The following is a 23525-nucleotide window of genomic DNA, read 5'->3' as shown; positions in this document are numbered from 1 at the left end:
CAATGTGGGAAAATGAACATCTCAAAACATTTTAAAGACAATTGAAACATAGGGCAACTCAGTGCAATAAGAGCACACAACTCAACTTTTGTTTTTATGAAAAGAAAAACTGTGACACCGTGCAACAAGACGCTTACCTGAAATCAGGTTAGCGCTTTAAAAAGCGTGATACCAGTATGATTGTTAATCACATGATTCACAAATGTCCCTCCCTAAACGCAAAGCATTTCCTCCTCTTGATTGGTTACAAGTTATAGAACAAAAAGCAAGCTCGCTTCCAATTGGCTAGCAGTTCAGACCGATACGCTTCCTGGTTAATTACAAATGGAGCAATCGTGCTGTTTTTAAACCCGAGCTGCGGTGGGAAATCTGTCCTTGGGGTCGAAATGTCGCACAGGCGTGATTGGTCTCTGGTTATCGTCGTCGTGCTCTACATGTGCGTAACCGCGACATGTAAATTCGCCACTTTAGATCACTTGAAGGCACAAGCCAGCGACAAGACACAGGGCAGAGCTGTGGTCGAGTTGCTGAGACGCCTGCTGGGGAACAGGTCCACTGAGTTCATCGTCATAGTCAACAGGAGTCTCTCCAACGACAGCCTGGATGTGTGTGAGCTCAGGTCGACCAAAAACAGCAAAATAGTCGCCACCGGCAACACCGGAGTGGCCGTGGCCTCTGGGATTTACAATTATTTGAAATACTTTTGTAATTGCCACGTTTCCTGGTCCGGTGATCAGTTGAATTTGCCCCGTCCTCTTCCGAAACTCTCCGGTGTCCTCCGCATCAACACCCAGCACAGGTCAGTGACCCCCCCCCCCCCCCCCCCCCCCCCGTGTCTCACCACTGTCTGCTGTCAACACACAGATGCGTGGGTACTCTATGTTCTGGCAAAACAATGCTACTTGATCTTTTCTTCAAAAGCGCTTCATTTGTGCATCCTTCCTTGCAACGGAATGGAACGTATGGCTTGTGTTAAGCATTTGCGACACGAGCATCTTACGATCAGTTCACTAATAATTTGTTAATTTTGATTTTGTCTAACTATAAATGTTGGGCAAATTACTTCAAAACTGCAATGTATTATTTATTACTTATTACTGTCATTCCAAAGTAATTAGATACATTACAATATTAATGTATTTTAAATGTAAGACGTTATATTAATATTGCATTACTTTTACATTGCTCTCACCAACATACCTGGAAATATGGATGTGGCATTCTCAATGTAGCTCATTATGTAATGGAGGTGTCCGGATAGCGCCCAAACTTGTGACCTCTTTGAGAGGACTGCATTTTAGCATCGGTTCACAGGTCCTCAATCTCACCAGGTTGTCCGGCCAGGACATGAAGACAATGCACTCTCATGCCAGTCTTTATTTGGTATTGTGATGTGTGTGCATATATTTGTATTTCTTTGTATAAAATTTTCAATTTATTTATTTATCTGTGTTTGTGTGAAAAAGGAAAGAATGACTGTCCGTGATAAACGATACCTGCGGATTGACGAGCGGAGGTTTAAAACAGTCAATGCCGTTGTAAACAGAGTCCTGAATGGTGGTGGAGGAATGACAAACAATTTGTGATTGGTTGCTATGTGCTCTGAAGATCACATGACCGTAGGAGAATAACATGTCCAGATGTGAACAGTAATGATAACAGTTGAAACAATTCAAACACAAAAAACATTAACTACAATCAGAAACTTCTTAACACATTACATTCATTACACATCCAATGAATGACTGTAAAGTAGCACTTACTATACTATTTTGACACCATATTTTAATATGTGTATACAATTTTGATGTTTTTTACCTGGAGTTTTACATGGATTAGCCAAATAACATTGGTTTGGATTGCTCGGCATATAGCAAATATGCACTATGATCCCGACCGCGGAACGGCTTAATCTGGTAAACATTTCGTAAATATTTTTAATTTATGATGTTTTTTAATTGTATACACGTATATTATACGTAGCACTTACTATACTATTTTGATACCGTATTTTTATATGTATATACAATTTTGATGTTTTTACCCGGAGTTTTACATGCATTAGCGGATTAACATGGGTTTGGATTGCCTGGCATACGGCAAATTCGATATGATCCCGACCGCGGAACGGGTTAATCTCGTAAACACATATATATATATATATATATATATATATATATATATATATATATATATATACATACATACAGTGGGCCCCCGTGTTACGAACGTAATCCGTTCAGCGGCTACGCTCGTAACTCGAACTGCTCGTGTGACGGGCAATCCAAACCTACGTTCATTCGTGAATGCGTGCAACGCGTGCAAAAACCTTAGGTAAAAACATCACGACTTTATACACATATTAAAAATGAGTAACATAATCTACTGTACAGTTAAATTAAATAACATAAATATACAAAGGAAAAATGACATTTACCTTTGGGGCGACGTGACTTGAGCTGGGTGGAGGCGGAGGGGAGCAGAGACCAACCCGCAGAATTTATTTATTTATTTTCTTAAACGGGAACTTTTCTCAAAAATAGAACATATCACCAGCGATTTCCTTCTCTTTAATCCATAATAGAAGAAGCCTCTCAATTTTGTTGTCGATCAAGGTCCGTCCCCCTGCAAGGAAAGTCTTGCCCTTAGAAGATTGCCGAGCGGTTACGGCCATACTCAAGAGCCATGCGTGCGCCTCCTTTGTATTTTTTTTATTATCTCCTGCTTGGTTTCTATTGTCATCATCCTCTTACTTCTTCCTTTACCACCACTTACAATTTTAGAAGCCATGTCTAACAGATAAAGTTTGCAAAGTCTTCACAACATTCCTTCCTTCCGTTTTTCACTCATTTTCTCTCCTTCCTTCCGTCCCGACCAGCTGTGCCATCAAGCTAGATAAAGGCGTTCGGCCAATAGCATATCTGCATTTCTGTGATTGACGTGACGCCGGCCAATAGCATCTCCGTGAGTGAGACCGTGACTGACACCGTGACTGAGACAGTGACTGTGACATTGTAAGAGCAATATCGTTCTTCGTTGATGTGATGTGATGTTGATGTGATTTAACTTTTGATTTTGATGACGTGGCAAGGCGAAAATATATGAACAAATACAATGGCCGGCATGTCAGATTGCTCGTAAGGCGAATGGTCTGTGTGTAAGTGGGGGACAAAAAACTCCGCGGACCACGCTCGTAAGTCGAAATGTTCGTAAATGAGGGTGTTCGTAAACCGGGGGCCGACTGTGTGTGTGTTTGTGTGTGTATATATATATATATATATATATATATATATATATATATATATATATATATATATATATATATACATGCATATATATATATATATATATATATATATATATATATATACATGCATATATATATATATATATACATGCATATATATATATATATATACATGCATATATATATATATATATATATATATATATATATATATATATATATATATATACATGCATATATATATATATATATATATATATATATATATATATACATGCATATATATATATATATATATATATATATATATATATATATATACATACACCTCCAAAAACAAGTGGAAATTGTTCATATAAAACTATGCTTAAAATCCTTTTAGCTGTTAGTATTACTCAAAATATGGTTGAGCATGTCCATCTCCCATAAGCAATTAAAAAGTTTGAATGACCCCTAAAGGGCGGCTTGGTGACTCACTGGTTGCACGTCCGCCTCACAGTTCAGGGACCCAAGTTCAAATCCACCTCGCTCCGGCCTTCTGTTGTGGAGTTTGCATGTTCTTCCTGTTATGCCGTCAGGTTCTCTCCGAGCACTCTGGCTTCCTCCCACACTCGAAAAACGTGTATGGCAAGTGTCTTAGATATACTAAATTGTCCTTAGGTGTGATTGTGTGTGTGAATGATTGTTAGTCTCTGTGTGCTTTGCAATTGGCTGACAACCAGTTCAAGGTGTCCCCCGCCTACTGCCTGAAGTCAGCTGGGATAGGCACTAGAAAGTGGATAGATGGATGAAAGAAACAACCAAGACTAAACCAATGGCCAGTGTGAAATCTTATGGCAGAACTTCACAGATTGGGCAAAAGTTCGGCGGCTATAATCGACTGCATTGCTCAATTGCCTCAAAGTGAAGTTTGGCAACATGTATTAATGAATTATTGCTGCCAAAACTGTATGGGAATTTCTATAGGACTATAGAATCATCAATTGCCTGAAAAATAGTATGTGCCACTCTTTTTAGGTCTTTAATCATCTTCAAGCTTCCCAACCTGAATGTTTTTGCACAATCCATTTTTGCTGACATCAGCAAAATGTTCCCGTTGATTGGCTTTGGTTTTGCATAGAATTTAATCCAGATGGGATTATGTACAGTACATAGGATGCAATACAGAAGGAGAAGTGAGTATATATTTTATCATTAGCCAAAAAACTCCCAAATACTTTATTTCAAATAGTCATAAGACAAGTCAGTATTGCCTCTGCATATTTAGCTATACTGTATAGTGGCAATATTTAAGGAGCAAGGCAGCCATCATTAGAACTGCCCACATTAAAAAACATGGGTGCATGACAAATAGACTATTATAACTCATTATGTTTCATTTTTTACTACCGCAGGGGCGCAAAGAAAACTTGCGGCAGCTATGTTCTTTAAAAGGACCATTTCTCTCAATTAACTGTTGTGGATTAGACCCGCATCAGCTCATCTCAGTTATGCCATGTGCGCCATCTGAAAAAGCCATGTGAAGCATGGCAAAGTGTGCCAGCATGTGATTTTTTTTTTTCCCATGACTGTATAGTTGTGTAAGGCAGGGGTAGCAAAATTTGTGGTTTTCATGCTGGGCCCACTTTTCTGTCTCAGATTTGATTTTTTCCCCCTACTGCAATGTCTCCTAATATTGTACTTTTACCATCTTCACTGTCATTTAAAGGTAAAAAGAAAGGCTAATACTTGTAAAATGTGAGTAATCGAAAACTGCTTAACTTTGATGACAGGCTATGGAAGCAGCAACGACAGGCTATGGAAGCAGCAACGAAGGCACAGTTGGAAATGCCATTTGCAGTGTTCAAAACACAGCTCATAAAGTCCCAAACTGAATATTTGTCTTAGCATGGCCCTGCCATTGAGTCAAATAATGAAATACAAACTTGTACTTTTAATGGATTCTATAGCTTGAAGAAGCTTGTAGAATGAATCTCAAGATAGCTTTAACATTTAAATGTTTTGGCAGTGTTGAACGGGAGACTTGACTGATTTATGTTTTCAACATGTTCTAGTATATAGAAACATTCTATTATGCTGATGTATTTTACTTTTTCTCAATATTTCAATAACAACTTAGCTATGTTGAAAATGATTGTTAATACTTCATACTGCAGTTACTGTATGATAGCTATTATTTTAATTTTATTTTCCCTTCGGTGTTTTTTTTTTTTTTTGTGGGTTTCTACCTCACATGCACATGTGATGCATTTTTTTGCTTTTGTTTTTAAATGTTTGATCAAGATGTTAATAAAAAAACATTTGCAGTGATGATAAGAAGTTTGATGCTACATTAAACCCTGGGGGAAATTTTGACCCAACTTTTTGATGTGTGATATCAAAGGAAAAGCATATGAAAAAACACAGACTAAAATATAGCATAGAATGTCAAATCATGGCGACTTTTAATATGTCACGCTGCCATCCCCTCTAAATGCTTGCAAACGGCAGTCCGAGAAGTACACCCTATAGGTGTCAGCTTTAACCTACGGCAGGCTCATTTACTGCCATTCAAAATTGGAAATACAGTGGACCCCGGCTATACGCAATTAATCCGTTCCGCAGTTATTTGGGATCGTAAGACGAAAGCGTCGTATGGCGGGCAATAGAAAACAATGTTAATTAGCTAATGCTTGCAAAACCTCAGGTAAAAACATCAAAATTATATATACAACAAATTTAAAATTGGTAACAAAATAATATAATAGATAATAATATATGTATACAATTAAATAACATCATAAATAAAAAAAAATATATTAAGGATTTATTTACCTTTGAGTGACGTGACAAGCTTGTCGTGGCCATATTCCCAAGCAAGGGTAGCCTAGCCTTGTGTTCTTTGTATTTCTTTATTATCTCCAGCTTCGTTTCCATACTAATCTTCTTCTTACTTCTCCCCTTAACATCACTAGCAATCTTGGTACCCATGGCTAACCAATTAAAGTTTGAGCACTACATTGCAATATAAATATGATATTGTAAGCACTCATACGAGTTCAAATCTTTAGCATGTCGCCTTCTTGAAACCATGACACCGACCAATAGCAGACCAGCATTGTAGTGATGCAAGCAGTGACTCATGTAGTGACATATAAGGCGCGGTGTGCCTGGCAGTCACACACGCACACTGACTGCCATGGTTGAGAAGTTGTTGTTTTTGATGTCGTAAGCCGAAAAAATGTCATAAAGAGGGGACAAAAGAAACGATGCGGTCCACGTCGTAAAGTGGGGAAAAAAACTGAAGGCAGGGACGTTGTAAACCAGGGGTCCACTGTATTTTGAATTTTGGACTAACTGAAAAAACGATCATGCGTTTCCCCTGATTTTTGCATGAATCCTTTCCATGGCAACTCGTGAACAGGTCGCAATCGAAATTTTTGTGTGTGCCCCAAAACCACAGGGTGGCACTAGCAGCCAACTTATGACATTTGCAAGCCTTTAAATGACTTCGATGATTGGCTTAGCCTGGACTCCCATAATGCAAAAGTCTTCAAAAGTCATAATACTCTAATTATAACATATAAATGTTTCTCTTTCAATTTCATGAATATATAAATATACAGCGTAGTTATTTTTTACTATCACATTTTTACCATTTTTGTACACCCCTCAAAAAAATGGTAAATGGATAGGGATAAGGCTGATGCCACTGAACATTTTGAGTGGTTGAATGTAAATATATATTTATATCTATTTGATAATGTTATGAGCCTTTCAAAGTCACCCCAAGTTGGGTGATAATAAGGCCAGACTAATGAAAAATCCCTGGACACCCAGGGGTTAAAGCATACAGCGGTCAGCAGAGACCAAGCAACAAACAAGGGGAGGCTTTCATAATTCATTGACTGTATGGTCTTAATGGAGAGACTCACAACCACAAATTAATATCAGAAGACAAAATATCTATCTATCTACTTTATATATCAATGGAACTAAAACTTGTGAATTTCAGTGTGTTTGCCAGTCTCAAGTGACAGTTTTTGTTGTAGGCGGCTGACGGCTGTGACGAAAGAAATAAAGTAGATGGTAACAAAACCTCATCCAGGTTTCTTCTTATGTTTGCCTGTGTCCAGGTTCCGCTACTATCAAAATGTCTGCACTGTTAGCTATTCGTCTGTGTGGTGGGACTGGCCCAGGTGGGAGAGAGAGATTGACTGGATGGCACTTAACGGGATCAATCTTCCTTTGGCTTTCACTGGCCAAGAAGCCCTGTGGCAAGAGGTACCAGCATGTTTGATTCCATTTTTAGACATACAGTACCAGTATGAGTATTCACTCACCGATACTGATACTGAGCACTGATACTATAGCCCGTGACATTTGTTGAAGCGACTCCAACTACATTGAGTTTCTAACACGTTTCTTGTGCACCTTTTAGGTTTACCGTGCTCTTGGTTTAAACCAATCAGAAATTGAAGAATTCTTCGCTGGCCCGGCATTTCTTGCTTGGAACCGCATGGGAAACATGTTTGAGTTTGGAGGGCCTCTCCCTCAGTCTTGGCATGTGAATCAACTATCCCTTCAGGTACTTTAACTGTTATACTTTTACAAAGTTACGCTGTTATTTTTCGATAAACAATATATATATAAAAAAAAATTATATATATATATATATATATATATATATATATATATATATATATATATATATATATATATAAATATATATATAAATATAAAATATATATAAAAATATCCATTTAGTTACGATCCTTCAAGTGCTGTAGTTTTATATTAGAGTTTTTAGCCAATTAGAATTCTTCTAACTTGTGTCGCCAGGCTGTGTGAAATCTGCCTGCCGCCCTAAGCATTAGGGCATTCACTTCAAAAGTTGCGGGCCTTCTGTGCTGTGTGCAAAGACACAATTAAACCAGCCCCTGCATTTATTTTACAGCTGCAATAGCCAAGTCATAAGATCGCCATCTAGAGGCCTCACGTTGAACGCGACGTGATCAAATTCTCACTACAGGTGGTATCCTCAGAAACCAAGCTACGCAATAGTGTTAGCTTGGCCGATCTGCGTTAAAGGCGTAGCGTAGCTATTAGCTAACCTATCCGGGGCGGGGGGAATGTGTTTTGTCCGCCACTTCCAGTCAACGAACTATGAGCTGCCATTTTTCTGGCTTGGCTGCCAGGGGCGTGAGCTCTTCTTTGCCATTTTTCTGGCTGGGCTACCAGGGGCTCTAACCCTGGCAAATTGTTCTGTTGGGAATGCCTTTTGTTTGAAAACAATCGATTTGGTGTTTGGCGCTACGCTGGATTTGCAAACTTTAATTGTTTAACCAAGGCAGCAAGACACCAAAGCACTGCTGGACACACACTCTACGGTGCTTTTAAAAACTTTTGGGGACACCCGAGTGGATGTACAGTATTGTACAGGGAAAGAGAGAGCTCCACAATGTCGAAGGAAAGGAAGAAAAATCGTGAGATATTGAAAAAACTTATCGAATGTGACCGCCGTTTGTTTTAGTGAGTGATAGCATTTTCTTCATTTATTGTTTCATTTTTAACATGTTTGTGTTATTTTATTTTGTTCATATTCAATTAATAGCAAAGAAATGAAATGCTCATCTTATATTAAACTGTGATTTGTAATTTGGACTTCATAAAATTTCGTGGATATTTATTTTAAATTATTATTACCGGTAATTCTTTTAAGTTCTGACAGCATCGCGTATAATGACAAGTTTTAATTGCTGATGCAGGTTTATTGGTATTTAAATGCTCAGAAAAATAGCCACTTTAGCCCAGTAATACGTACATATGCACATGAGGGGTATTTAGTCGAGAGTCTGACATCACTGAAGGTGTATGGGTGAAAGTTACAGACTGCCACTGATATATATATATATATATATATATATATATATATATATATATATATATATATATCCTAAAAAATATTACTATTTTCTTTTACAGTTCAAAATCTTAGAACGAATGAGATCATTTGGAATGATTCCAGTGCTGCCAGCCTTCTCTGGAAACATCCCCAGGGGTATCCTCAGGTAAAGATAAACACATCAGTTTTTATACTTTTTTTTTTCTACCCTTGCAAACAATTCTTATTACAGTGATCCCTCGCTATAATGCGCCTCTCCTATTGCACCCTCAGCGCATCGCAGATCTTTTTTTTTTTTAATTAAAAGAAAAAAAAAGCTATATTGCCGATAGTTATACTATGAAGGTTTCTTGCATGCCAGACAGACGAGGTAACTATAAATGCACTTTCCACGGACACTCCTTGGACATCCAACTACGGCAGTACACATATTTGCTTACATTTTAAATTATTAAACATTATACAGTAAATGTAAGTTTTAAGTGGAGAGCTGTGTAAAATTAACACGCGCCAGGAAGTTTAATTAAATGAACGCTGTAGAAAACATGAACATGAAGATAGAAGTCTCAGTTTACACTTGAAATTCCAATTTATTACAAAAGAAATCTAGGTAAGACCTTTCCAACGGCACTCAAGCCGCTTTCCTCCTCCCAAGAGTTGCTGATTGAAACCGAGCTGTTTGCCTTAGTCTAAATACCAAGCGGAAGTTGTGGCGGGAGTAGATTACCTACAACTCCTGCCCTCATTGGTCAATGATTGCACCAGGAGACAATTGCGTGTCCTGCAGGGCTTCTATATGACACTTCTATATGACACGTGATTGGCTCCCAGCACGACTATTGACCAATGAGGGCAGGAGTGTAATCTACTCCTGCTCCAACATCCACTAATTGGGCATTTAGCGCCGGTGTCAAACTCGCCGGCTCTTAATAGGAGGAAGAGGTTTTTGCTGTTCTGTTGGAAATCGCTGACCTAGATTTCTTTTGTAATAAATTGTAAAGTGTAAACTTCGATTCTTATGTTTGCTACAGCCGTCACTTAGACTTCCGTGCGGCGCTAATATGACCACTTTATGTGCCCCAAGCAAGGCAGCGCCGATAATCAGAAAACACACACACTGGCAGGAGGAGGCTGGCAGGAGGGGAAAGCGGCTTCACCCTGCCGTTGGAAACCTCTTACCCTAGATTTTTTTTTTTGGAATGAATTGGAACCTCAATTCTAAACTGTGACTTGTATCATGTTTTTTACAGCATTCACTTTAATTTGACTTTCTGGCGCCGCTAATATGGCCATAGCTGAGACTGCAACAAAATAGATGGGGAGAGATGACAGCAGTTTCTGTATGAGGTTTAATGATTTAAGATTTCATTAAATTAAATTAATTAATTAAGTAATATTTGTCTGAAATATGTATTGTATGAAGACTTTATACATTTATAAACAATAAAAAAAAAGTTCCGGTCCCAATTAACCAAGAAAAGTGAGGGATCGCTCTACAATTTAAAGTGTACATCCTACATTTGCTCCTGGAGTTCAAGCCATGTCGTACTCATATGATCTACTGCTTTTAAAGGCCTTCAGTTGGTCATCAGGACTGTCTGCTGCATACTCGAAACATTTTTTCTTTTTTTTTGATAAATAGATATTAGATATTATTAGCTGTAGCAGGTAGCACCAGCTTGCATAGGGATGCATTCTATGAACGCTATAAACGTGCATTGCAAAGTGTATGGGTGCCCCCATCATAAGAAGAAAAACAAAGACAAGCACTACTTTTATGTGCCTATACCTATTGATTAAAAACATAAATTCATCACAGAAAGGTGGCTGCATAGCATGGGTATAGCACGCTTTGTGAAAATTTACCGATGGTACAATGTCCCTGGCAGGATAGACACATTTAAGAGGGGTTAGAGGAAATCTCTCTTTATCTTTATCTTTTTTTGTTTAAATTTTATGGGCCAGAAGTGTAATTAATACAGAGGCAGAATGTGCTGCCTGTCAATTACTCCATTCTTGTAAAACAGATAAACGTCAGCCAAACGTTGTGAGAAGACCTGTCAATGGTTCAAAATTCAGTGCATTTTAACAAGGTGTGTATGATACAAATAGCCTTTGACAAGGTGTGTATGATACAAACAGCCTTCATAAGCTGATGTTTGACTTGACTTGCGATGTGAGACCGGTCCACCACAATCAAGGCATTGAATACCCGGCGGGGCGGGGGGGGACATCTGGCTAGAACAGCGTTAAAGCTTAGAATATCCAACTTTGAACAGCAAAATAGCTTGGCAATGTCTGTCTTACATTTCAACAAGAAAGAATCGTCTTCTGTGCTGTCGAAAAACGTACCTGTTAGACAGCTGATCAGGAGCGACGTGCACACACTTGTTGATCAAGCCATTCATGTTTGTGGGCGACATGCAAGTATATCAGCCTTCAAAGTTGAGCATTTTAGTCCATCCTCTTCTATTTTTATCGACTGCAAGTGGGTGTCGACGGCAACAAAAGCACCCAATGACAGTGTTTTGGCAACTGATCGAAGCAGTAGCGTCCATCTTCGCCCATCCCCGTCTCTCCAATGCAATGCAGCATTTTCATCATCTGACAAATCATGTTTGTCATTTACATTACTTGATTGCGAATCTGAGATCTTTTCTGGCTCAACAAAAAAACATGTTGGTCCATTTTCAGAATACTCCATTTTAGCAATGATAACAACGATCTGGGAAGTAACGGCCCTGTCAATGACTTGACGTCACAGCAGTTCCCAAAATGGCCGTCCTTTAACTAACGGGTGATTTTGGGTGAACTGTTGTGGCAAATACAGGACAAAAATAGGAACACCAGCTATTTGTTAATCTTTACAATATTGCTCCCTTTACCAATCAACACATCAACTTGGGAGCTCCAGAGGTACACTTGTTTATGCTTATAAATATATAAATGCAAATTCCTTTACTACTGATTTTGTATATTGTATTATTCATTCATTTTTACAATGGACAATCAGTATACTCATTCTTGTCAAATGTTGTTGTGTTTTGTTTTGTTTTTTTAAGTTATAAACTAGGGCTATCTGTCACACTAAACGCAGTACCTTTAACTGAATTGATTTTGAGTTTCAGGTTGCATCCAGAGGCAAATGTGACAAGATTGGGGCCATGGGCTCATTTCAACTGCAGCTACTCGTGCTCCTATATCTTGGACCCCAGGGACCCACTTTTCCTCCAGATCGGTTCCCTCTATCTTTCCCAGGTGGTTAAACAATTTGGGACAGATCACATCTACAACACGGATACCTTCAATGAGATGATTCCACCTTCCTCAGACCCCGCTTACCTGTCAGCTGTCAGCCGAGCCGTCTTTGCCTCAATGACTGCTGGTGAGTTTTCATATGCAGCGTTGAATGAAATTCATGCATTGGATATTTCTGTGTTTAGTGTCATCAGTTATGGAATCAGCTTTTATTTTATTTGTTGTGTTGCTCCATGATTGTAATGCTAGTATTACAGAATATTTTATTTCTACTGAATGTAAAACAATGTTTGCCTGGACGGATGATAGATTTATCAAATGAATATAAACACAGTACTCCTACCCTTGCATACTCCCGGTTATACAGGCATATCATCAAACTTTCATGATAGGACTTGGTAGGTCAAAAACTTTCTAGATTCAAGCGTTTTATCGTCATATGTATAGTAATACTACACAATTCAATTCTTATTCTGTTCACTTCCCGAGCAGACTCCATTCCACAATCGAGCAAATAAGAAAGTAGGTAATAAAATGACAAAAAAAAAACAGTAAGAGCAATAATGGCAATAATAATGAACAAAATGAATAGACTTCCATTCAGAGCATATTATGGAGTCTGACGTGGAAGAAACTGTATACATATGAGGATAATAGTGCAAAATATCATGGAGTGATATATATATATATATATATATATATAAAAAAATATATATAATTTTTTTTCTCTTTTTTCATTTTTTGCAAATTCAGTTAAAAAAAATAGTGGTTTATTATCGGCTTGTTTTTGGGCAATCTAATGGAGTCCAAATTTATTCCAAAAATAGTCGTTTGTAAATGAGTAATGTTTAGCCTTTCCAAAAGGATCCAGATTTTGCTAGAAAATTGCAATTGAAAATTGGCTAGTGTACCATTTTCAATTTTCAACCAAATTTTCAAACAAATCGTTGATCTTTAGGTTCAATGTTTCCCATTATCAAAGAAATATAAAAGATTAAGACAACTAAGGAGAAACACAAGTTTCAAAGTGGTTTGAAATGAAGATTTTTACCTGGACCCGTAACTTTTCTATCTGTGTTCCTGTTCTATTATTAAATAAATTGGGCGGTTACTTTTACCATGCCCCAATACCACACCATTTACTGCATGTAGCTGATGCAGCTCTTGCCACACACAGCCTGTGACAGAAATGCAGAGTTCATCATTTGGAAATGTATTTTGATGAACTGAATTATATCTTAGGAAACATTTCAACTATACTGCAAATGTTTGTATAATTGAACACATTTTTTCAAGTACAAATAACTGTTCCAAGTCTGGGGACCCTTAGATGACTTATTGTGTTAAAAAAAACAAAAAAACTTTATTACTCCCTACTGAGTTAAAAGTTTCAGCCATGTTCTAGAACGGTCTCAATCTTGTTTTTCATTTAAAACAAAATCTGTTTTTTTGTTTTTTGTTTTTCCCCATTCTTCCCTAGTTGATCCCCAGGCAATTTGGCTGATGCAGGGATGGTTGTTCTTCAGTACTGCAGCTTTTTGGAAGCCTGCCCAGATTCGGGCCCTACTACACGGCGTGCCGCTTGGACGGATGATTGTGCTAGATTTGTTTGCAGAGACCGAGCCAATTTTCTCCTACACTGAGTCTTTCTACGGACAACCTTTCATCTGGTGCATGCTGCAAAACTTTGGTGGCAACAGCGGTCTCTTTGGCACAGTGGAGAGTGTCAACTCTGGGCCCTTCAAAGCTTTGAATTTCCCAAACTCCACCATGGTCGGCGTAGGTATAACCCCCGAGGGCATAGAGCAGAATCCCGTGATGTACGAATTGATGAGCGAACTAGCTTGGCGCAAGGAGCCAGTCAACTTGGTTAAATGGGCGTCTCTGTATGCCGTACGTCGCTACGGCACGACACAAGACAGCCTGATCACCGCATGGAGACTTCTGTTTTCCAGCGTCTACAACTGCACCGTGCCACATTATCGGAATCATAACCACAGTCCACTAGTGCGCCGGCCTTCTTTTCACATGAAAACCGAACTTTGGTACAACCCGGCGGACTTGTTCAAAGCGTGGAAACTCATGATGGAAGCGTCTCCTTCTCTAATGTCCAAGGAAACGTTCAGATATGATCTTGTTGATGTCACTCGGGAAGTCTTACAAGTTCTAACAACGTCGTTTTACCTGGATATCTCAGATGCATTTCATAAACAAAAGTTGCCTGAACTGCTGGTCACAGCAGGAGTGCTCATATACGACCTTCTGCCTGAACTCAATCGTTTGCTATGTAGCGATCGCAATTTTCTGTTGGGGAAATGGCTGGAGCGGGCAAAGTCTTTAGCTATTGATGAGAATGAGGCGCAGCTATATGATATGAATGCCAGGAACCAGCTCACTCTGTGGGGCCCTACTGGTGAAATCCAAGACTATGCCAGCAAAGAGTGGGGAGGCCTCATGGAGGACTACTACGCCCAACGATGGGGCCTGTTTGTCCAAACACTGGTGGAATGTCTAGACAGTGGGCAGCCGTTTAAGCAAGACGCCTTCAATGAGGCCGTTTTCCAGGTTGAAAAGGGATTTATTTATAATGGCCGAAAGTACCCCACAAAGCCTCAAGGTGACACTTACGAGATCACCCGCAGAATCTTTCTAAAGTATTATCCCCTTGCCTTGAAAACACTGAAAAGACTATAATCATCAGCAGAGACTACATTTGACAATGTATTCAGCCAGAAGAATGTCAATTCAGAGAAATTCCAAACATTTCGAGGATGAAAATGGTTTAGTTTGTGCGGTTAGCTCTTACCTTAAATCACAGGTGTCAAACTCAAGGCCCGGGGGCCAGATCCGGCCCGCCACATCATCTCACGCGGCCCGCAAAATGCCCATTCCAATTCAAGTTTCCGGTCAAAATATCACATTTGTAAGTCAATTTGAAATTGTTTGGGGGACAAAGCAAGCGCTTTTTGCCCTCACCCTCTCTCTGATTTCAAAACTAGTTGGAAGTGTGACAAATACACCCTAAATGTATTTTATCACAGTCAATCCCGGCCCTCTGACAGAAACTGTAACTGCAACGTGGCCCTCGATAAGAATGAGTTTGACACCCCTGCCTTAAATGTTGCAAATGCAGTAAGGAATGTGTCCTGATCACTTAGGAATGCCTTAGAAATGATGGAAATGATACAAAACAGGACAAGTTAGGCGTGCTCTCCTTGGTCAGCTATGGTTCAGAGCGTGCCAATGTGACAGAAACTACAACTGTTTGCAAATGGTTGAACATTTGCATTTGCTATTATCATGTGTATTCAGATACAGTTGTCAGTTTCTTAGTACCTATGTGCTTTCACGTTATTCCAATCATTTTTTACCTCTACCAGACACTGTTTGCAGTCATCAAAAAGCTTGTAGGATATCTCGAGCTGCGCGTTTAAAAACACATGCCATGGACGAGAATCTTCGTCACGTAAAATGCTTATGTTGTGTGCCAGTGACAAGACTACAGCTACATGTTTTGTTTTGTTTTGTTTTGTTTTTTAATGAATGGGTAGGTGACACTTATGGCCATCCCTACTTGTAATATTAAGACAATCAAGCACTGCGGTAGTGTAATTGTATAATTGCACCATCAAAAACACTTTTTCATTGTTTTTGTTTTTGTTTTCAATGAACGGAATGACTGTTGAGATGTTTCAGCTGCCACTAAACCAAAAAATGTCAAAATCACTGGTGCAAAAAAAAACCCATCTTTTCACAAAAAGCTAATTTTCTCCTTTAGTCTGAATTACTGCTGTAGCTTAGTGTCACACTCAAATGACCTATTTTCATACAGTGATTACTAAAGAACAGAATAAGGTAGGATCAACATACTTTCTTTTGCTATGTAAAGAATGGAATCCACTTTTTCATATGGTACCACCTATACGCACGTACATTGACAGGAAAATGGATGAAAACTGAGACTCAAGCAGCCACCAATGAACCCTGATGTTTTTTGAACCACAGATCATTTGTGTTCAAGAGTGCCACGTTTTGGTAGACTTAATCAATGATCTGTAAGAAACAATTGCCAATCTTCAGGCTGCACATGGTTTGTGAATTGCTCTTGAAAAAAATGTGTGCATTTTTGAAAGGCTGCATGTTCAATTTGACATTGCCTTAGGAATAGAAGTACTTATGTCATGTGGAAGAGGAGAGATACCCACCTGGATCATTTAAGTCGCATGTGTGGAAGGATTCCAGCAACTCGGGCTGCAACAAGTCCTTGAGTGCGGGTATTTAAAAAAGTATGCCAGGATATTTTAATTTTTATATTATATCCCCACTCTTAGGTTTGTTTAATATGCTCTGACATGAAAACAAAATCCGTCCATATAGCTGTTTGATTAAAAAAAAAAATGCTGCTACATGAATCCGCATAGTGAAGTTTTATTCATTCATAAGCACGCCAAGCCACTAGGCGGCAGTAGTTTCACCAAATTCTTTCCAATCAGAAAGAACATCAGTCTCGTAATGTCACCAGTGTCTGCATCTTTGACAGGAATTTGTGGAAAGTAATGACTTGAATTTCGGGTTTATGATTGCTACGAGCAAACGTAAATACGGAGAATTTGGCAAATTTTTGAGAACATAGGTTTTGATGAAAAAATTAAAAATAAAAACCTGGGCGTGTACAGAAGATAGGGCAAACTGGAGACATTTATCACCTGTTTGTAAGCACTCCAGCCAGACTATGTTGTGGGAGAATATGATAAATGACAATCCACATGCAAGGACCTGCAAGGCTTTAGCCAAGTCAAGTTTATTTGTATAGCTCTGAATCACCAATCGCAAACAGCTTTGCAGGTGAAGAAAATCACAGGATAACACAGAACATCATACATACACAAGAAGAGGAAGGAAAAACAACACACCAAAAAAAAACTGGGGAAAATAAGAAACCTTCAGAAGGGGCCGCAACTGGGAGGAGCCTCCTTCCGGGCTCAACAGGTTGCACAACATGCCAAGTGCCAAAAATACTACGTATCATTTTACCCTTGTGCATTAATTTTCAAAAGAACACTTTCGCGTTGTTTGTAACAACGTGGTTCCCACTTTTGAACGCGGGATAACTAACATTTTTAATGAATTCTTTTTTTCTTTAAACCACTCAATGTTCAGTGCCATGAGCTCTATCTATACATATGTAGTTTTTATGAAATACAAGGCAAAATACACAACTTGAAGGAGTGATTCAAGGTCACAACTTTTCCCCCACTCATACAGATTAACTACAAGTGCATTTTCACTGGTTTGAAGCAAGTTGGTGTTTTCGTGGAGTTGACGCGAGGACAAAAAAAAAACATTGTGGTCTTTGGCGCCACCTACTGTCTTAGTGTTACGCACAATTCATTCGAGAAATTTCTATATGTTGGCCTCTCCCAAAAACCGCTAAAGTGCTTCGTTCAAAAATCGCAGGAAATGCAATATAACACATAGGTCAACAACATCCATCGAAAAAACATGGATTATAATGAGTGTGGGTATGTCCAACCTGGTACCCATGAACATATGCGTCATAATTCTTTAGTGCGCCAAGCTGCAACAGTTTAGAATTTGCAGCATAGTTGTATTTTGAACTTTAACATGATTATAATTAGCGTGAAATTTAAACTCCCAATTGTTGTTTTTTTTTTTCAATATTTTCTCCTTTGATTTCACAAAGTAATCACGGAAAAGGTCCCACATTGGTACCATGTATGCACGAGGGTTAAGCAGTAAGTAAATGTACAGTGTGAAGATGTCATGACTCCAGGAGATGACATTGGGTAAAATTATCCTAATCTGGCCCAGTAGGTCCTTCCCAACAAAAACACCTCAGCGAACATGACGCATCTCAAAACCCGCACCGGTCGATTGGAAGTCCACATGGCAAGCCCACATGCAAGACATGGGAAGTACAGAAAACAATACGTAACAGTAGTCAAGATGTGACGTAACAAACGTGTGAATTAATGTTTTAGCATTGCTAAGAGACAGTAGGGTGAATCTCTGCAATGTTGCAAAGGTAAAAGACCGCAGTTCTTGTAGTGTTCTCAACATGCATTACAAAAGAGATGAGTCGAATCTCACGCCAAGGTTTGTTGTTGAGCCACTTTGGGCCATAGTACAATTATCTAGACTCAAAATGGTATTCTTAAACAAGCACTGATGATGAGCAGGACCAATAACTAACGTATCTGTTTTACTGGGCTTGAGAGGAAGAAAACTGGAAGACATGCATAGTTTGATCTCGTAAAGGCAGACATCCAAGTTACAGCAATTACGCTCGGCTTTGTTATTTCTAAATACATATATAACTGGCTATCATCAGCATAGCAATGAAAATTAATATTATCTTTACGTATAATATCAAGTGGGAGCATGTAAAGGTTGAACAGTGAAGGACCAAGTACTTAATCCTGTGGTGCACCATATGTAACGTTAAAAGATTTCGAGGTTGCATCGCCATGAGAAACACGATGCGTCCTATCTGAGATGTAAGATCTGAAGCAGATTGAGTGCTGGAGTCCCCTAAAACAGAGGTACCGGATTGCATAGGCTGCACCTGAAATGTCATATATATATATATATATATATATATATATATATATATATATATATATATATATATATATATATATACACACACACACACACAGTGATGCCTTGCTACTTTGCGCTTTGATTTTCGCACCCTCTGTCTTTTGAGGATTTTTTAGTGGGGGGGAAAAAAAGCTATATTCAAATCAAATCAAATTTTATTTATATAGCCCTGAATCACTGAAGTCTCAAAAGGCTTCCCAGGTGAAAAGAGGTCATGTCGAGACTTCTTTCAACAAAATAAAGAGTCGCACAGAGACATCTTTTCAAAGCTCCCAGAAAGGGAAGGAAAAACTCAAAAACCCCAATTTGGGGAAAATCAGAAACCTTCAGAAGGGACTACAGGTGCGAGGAGCCCCGTTCCAGGCTCAACAGGTTGAAGAAACAGATTACAGAAAACATATTGTGCCAAATAGTGCGATGATGTCTTGACAGCAGACGAAGCCAGTGGCCAGGAACCTCCCCACAGTTTACTCAAGTGGACCGCAGATGGTCGATCTCATAGCCCGCGATGGTCGATCAGCGCAGGGATAAATCAGGGTGCTCAAATCATCTTTCACCATCTAGCTAGCCCCCTCTCAGAGCCGGGAGAAGGGGACAGGAAAAAGAAGAAGAAAGCTGCAGACAGGCTCATTAACTAAATGCTTCTGAGTATAAATGTGTTTTTAGATGGGATTTAAAGATTTCTACTGAGGTGGCTGCGCAAATTTCCATAGGTAGGGCATTCCAGAGTACTGGCGCGCGAATGGAAAAAGCCCTTGATCCCGCGAACTTCGTTTTAGCCCGCGAGGTCGATAACAATAGTTGATAGCATTTTGTGACCGAAGTTGTCGGGACGGAACATATGGTGATTGCTAAGTTGACGAGATATGAAGAGGCTAAACCGTGTAAAATTTTATAAGTACAGTGGGGCCCTGTGTTACGAGATTAATCTTTTCCGCGTATTCGTCGTATGACGGGTAATCCAAACCTAAGTTTGTACATTGTACATATATATTAAAAATTGGTACCAAAATAGCATAGTAAGTGCTACGTATATATGATATACTGTACATGTATACAATCAGAAAACATAATTAAAACATATAGAAAGGATTTATTTACCCATGAGTGGCGCTTGTTATGCCCATACTCCCCAATAAGGGTTATCTCCAGCATCTTTTCCATATAAATCATCTTCTTTCTTCTCTCTTTAACATCACTAGTAATCTTGGGACTTAAGGCTCGCCGATCCAAGTTTGAATTAAGCAGTAAAACGCACTACAAATGCGGTTTTGTAACCACTCACAATCGAACAAAGCTTTACCGTTCCGCCATTTTGAAACAAGTGAGGCCGACCAATAGCAGACCACCATCTCTGTGAAGAGAGACGCCAACAAATAGCAGACCAGAATTGTAGTGACACGTTGCTGGGACGGCAACTGAAAATAAGTGTAATTACCTAAAAACGCCTACAGATAGAGACGAAACAACATAAATACAGCCAAGCCCCTAGGGTCTTGAGTTGTTTTGGGCACAAATCAGGGAAAATGTCAGAAAGGATGAAAAAAGAGGGGATGAAAAAACTCAGTATTCCAGGTCGCAACATGAAAATAACGTAAGTCATGGACGTTGTAACACGGGGGTCCACTGTAATTAACAACACCTTAAAATCACATCAGGTGTATTGGAAGCCAATGCAGGTCAGCTAGTATTGGAATAATATGATCAAACTTTCTCATCCTTGTGAAGCGTTGCGTTGCTGCATTTTGCACAGACTGCAGACTTTTGATGCAGGACATGGGAAGCCCAGAAAACAAAACGTTACGATAACAAATGCATTAATTAACATTTAAGCATGGCTAGGAGACAGAAGAGCGATATTGCGAAAGTGAAAAAACGCAATATGTGTTTGAAAAGAGAGAGCTGAGTCAAATATCACGCCAAGGTTTTTTGCAAATCTACCTTGGGCAATAGTACAGTTATCCACGTTCACAGTGGTATTCTTAATCAAGTGTTGATGATGAGCAGCGTAATGGAGGTGTCGGAATAACGCCCAAACTTGTGACCTTGAGAGGACTGTATTTTAGCACTGATTCACAGGATCCTCAATCTCACCAGGTTGCCCGGCCAGAACATAAAGACGATGCACACTCTCATGCCACTCTTTATTTGGTATTGTGGTGTGTGTGCATATATTTGTATTTTTTGGTATATACTTTTCTATTTATTTATCTGGGTTTACTAATGCTTATATCTGTATTTGTTTGTGGTCTATTCTTATGGACGCACGGAATAATAATGAGAGGAATGTAGTAATCCACAGAATTGTGTGAAAGCAGAAAGAATGACTGTCCATTATAACGATACCTGGCGACTGACTGGTGAAGGAACAAAACAATCTATGCCGGTGTAAACAGTCCTGATTGGTGGTGGAGGAATGAAAAACAACTTGTGAGTGGTTGCTAGGCGGTTGCTAGGAAGATCACATGACCATAGGAGAAAACATGTCCAGACGTGAATAGAAATAACAGTGAAACAATTCCAACAATAAAACATTAACTATAATCAGAAACTTCTTAACAAGCAGGGCCAATAATTAACATCTGTTTTACTAGGGTTAAGAAGCAGAAAATTGGAAGACATCCATTGTTTAATCTCGGCAAGGCAGGCCTCCAGTTTACTGCACTTGCATGCATCTGTTATTTCTAAAGGCATGTATAGTTGAATATCATCAGCATAGCAATGAAAACTAATAGCATGTTTACGTATAATATCGCCAAGAGGGATCATGTAGATGTTAAACAGTAAAGGGCAACGTACTGACCCCTGCGGGACACCACATGAAACGGAGAAAGATTCAGAGATCGCATTGCCATAAGAGACACGATGCGTCCGTCCCGAGATGTAAGATCTGAACCAAGAAAGTACTGATCCCGAGATACCAACACATGATTCAAGACGTTCTATAAGAATTTGATGATCAATAGTGTCAAATGCAATAATATTATTGATGATGTTGGAATCCATGGCTAAGAGAAGATCATTTGTCACTCTTACAAGGGCAGTGTCAGTTGAGAGGTTGGCCTTAAATCCTGACTCAAGGAGTTCAAATCTACTGTTGTCAATCATGTAATCGCTAAGCTGTTGTGCTACAACTTTCTAAAGAATTTTCGCAATAAACGGAAGATGTGACACTGGTCTATAATTAGAGAGATATTCAAGGTGATATCAAGGTGAGGTTTCTTAAGTAATGGTTGAATGACAGCCGTCTTAAAAGCTTCTGCTACAATGCCAGAGGAGAGCGACAGATTAAAATTCAAGACAGATGATCCTAAAATCGGGAATAAGTCTTTAACCACTTTGCCTGGAAGCAGGTCGAGCATGCAGGATGTCGGCTTTGCTGCTTTAACCAGGTGTGTAAGACACTCCAGGGATACTAAATCAAAAAGGGACGGGGTTACCAGACTTTCTTGAACCTGTTTGTCCAAACTAGCATCAGCAATCACAGAACCCGGGAGGATAAGTGGCGCTGCATTTTTTATTTCGTCCCTTATTAGCCGAAAGAATTGCATGATATTGTGTGCTGAATGGAGGAAGCTATGATTATTCTGCATCTGTTGCGTTAGCTTTGCTACCGTATCAAATACATATTTAGGGATGTATTTATTAAGATCAATCATTTTGGAAAAAAAATTGTTTTAGCTAAGCTAAGACCTCTTATTATCTCAGCAAGCTATCGCACCAGGCCTGACAGAAAACCTCGAGTTTGGTTGTTCGCCATTTACGCTCAGGTTTTCTACTTAACAATTTAAGCGTGCACGTTTTATCCTTAAACCACGTAGTGTGCCGCTTCGGATGAGTTTTAAATCTTAACAGTGCTATAGAGTTAAAGGAATTTAAAAGAACCATTTTGAAATCGTTTGTGAGATGAGCGACTGAACCAATGAAAGACAGAAAAGCAGCTTTAGCGAAAGGCAGTAGTTCAGAAAGTGCAGCAGTGGTTGATGAGTGAATATTATGGCACTTATAACCTTGGTTCTGGTCAATAAGACCACACTGAGCCAGCACTTCAAATGTTATGAGATAATGATCAGATAAGCGTTAGTATACAGCACAATTGTGACATTTGAGGGAGTTAGGCCACGGTTTAACATTAAATCTAAGATATCGCCATTCCAGTGTGTCGCTGCTTTTTGTGTAAAACCAAATGCATTGATTATTGCTTGAAATGCTGCAGTAAGTGGCTCCAACAGGGAGTTTATATGAATAGTGAAGTCACCCATAATTAATATATTATCCGCATGAGTTTTGAAATCAGCCATAAATTCAGGGAATTCATCTAAGAATCCAGAATATGGATCGGGAGGACAGTAAATGACTGCCACATGGTGGTGAGGAGCTGGATCACATAACAAGAGCCTCAAATATCTTGAAGGTGTGATTAGTGCTCGTGTTAAGTTTAAGATCAAATTCTGAAATTAGGGCAACACCCCACCCTTTTTTACAAAGACGAGCAACGTGTGAACCCACAAA

At 39.1% G+C, this 23525-nt stretch overlaps 1 protein-coding gene across 1 annotated transcript; it reads left to right on the top strand.

Annotated features, from left to right (window-relative positions):
• Nucleotides 1-280: 280 nt before the first annotated feature.
• Nucleotides 281-16801, top strand: naglu (N-acetylglucosaminidase, alpha). The gene is made up of 6 exons (XM_088439888.1): nt 281-799; nt 7363-7510; nt 7668-7814; nt 9212-9297; nt 12260-12516; nt 13870-16801. The coding sequence occupies exons 1-6, from the start codon at nt 387-389 to the stop codon at nt 15081-15083; spliced, it is 2265 nt and encodes a 754-aa protein (XP_088296014.1). The 5' UTR covers nt 281-386; the 3' UTR covers nt 15084-16801.
• Nucleotides 16802-23525: the final 6724 nt, after the last annotated feature.

Source organism: Hippichthys cyanospilos, chromosome 17 (genome assembly GCF_059441005.1).
Source record: "Hippichthys cyanospilos isolate Australia breed blue-spotted pipefish chromosome 17, RoL_Hcya_1.0, whole genome shotgun sequence".
NCBI lineage: Eukaryota > Metazoa > Chordata > Actinopteri > Syngnathiformes > Syngnathidae > Hippichthys > Hippichthys cyanospilos.
The sequence above is the reverse complement of the archived record's forward strand: the minus strand, read 5'-3'. Positions and strand labels throughout refer to the sequence as shown.

What these genes read in the sequence shown, in the direction of transcription:
- naglu (XM_088439888.1), top strand. Translation starts at nt 387, where the DNA reads ATGTCGCACAGGCGTGATTGGTCTCTGGTTATCGTCGTCGTGCTCTAC. An exon ending in TGAATCAACTATCCCTTCAG is followed by an intron (nt 7,815 to 9,211) that starts GTACTTTAACTG and finishes TTTCTTTTACAG; the next exon opens with TTCAAAATCTTAGAACGAAT. An exon ending in CTTTGCCTCAATGACTGCTG is followed by an intron (nt 12,517 to 13,869) that starts GTGAGTTTTCAT and finishes ATTCTTCCCTAG; the next exon opens with TTGATCCCCAGGCAATTTGG.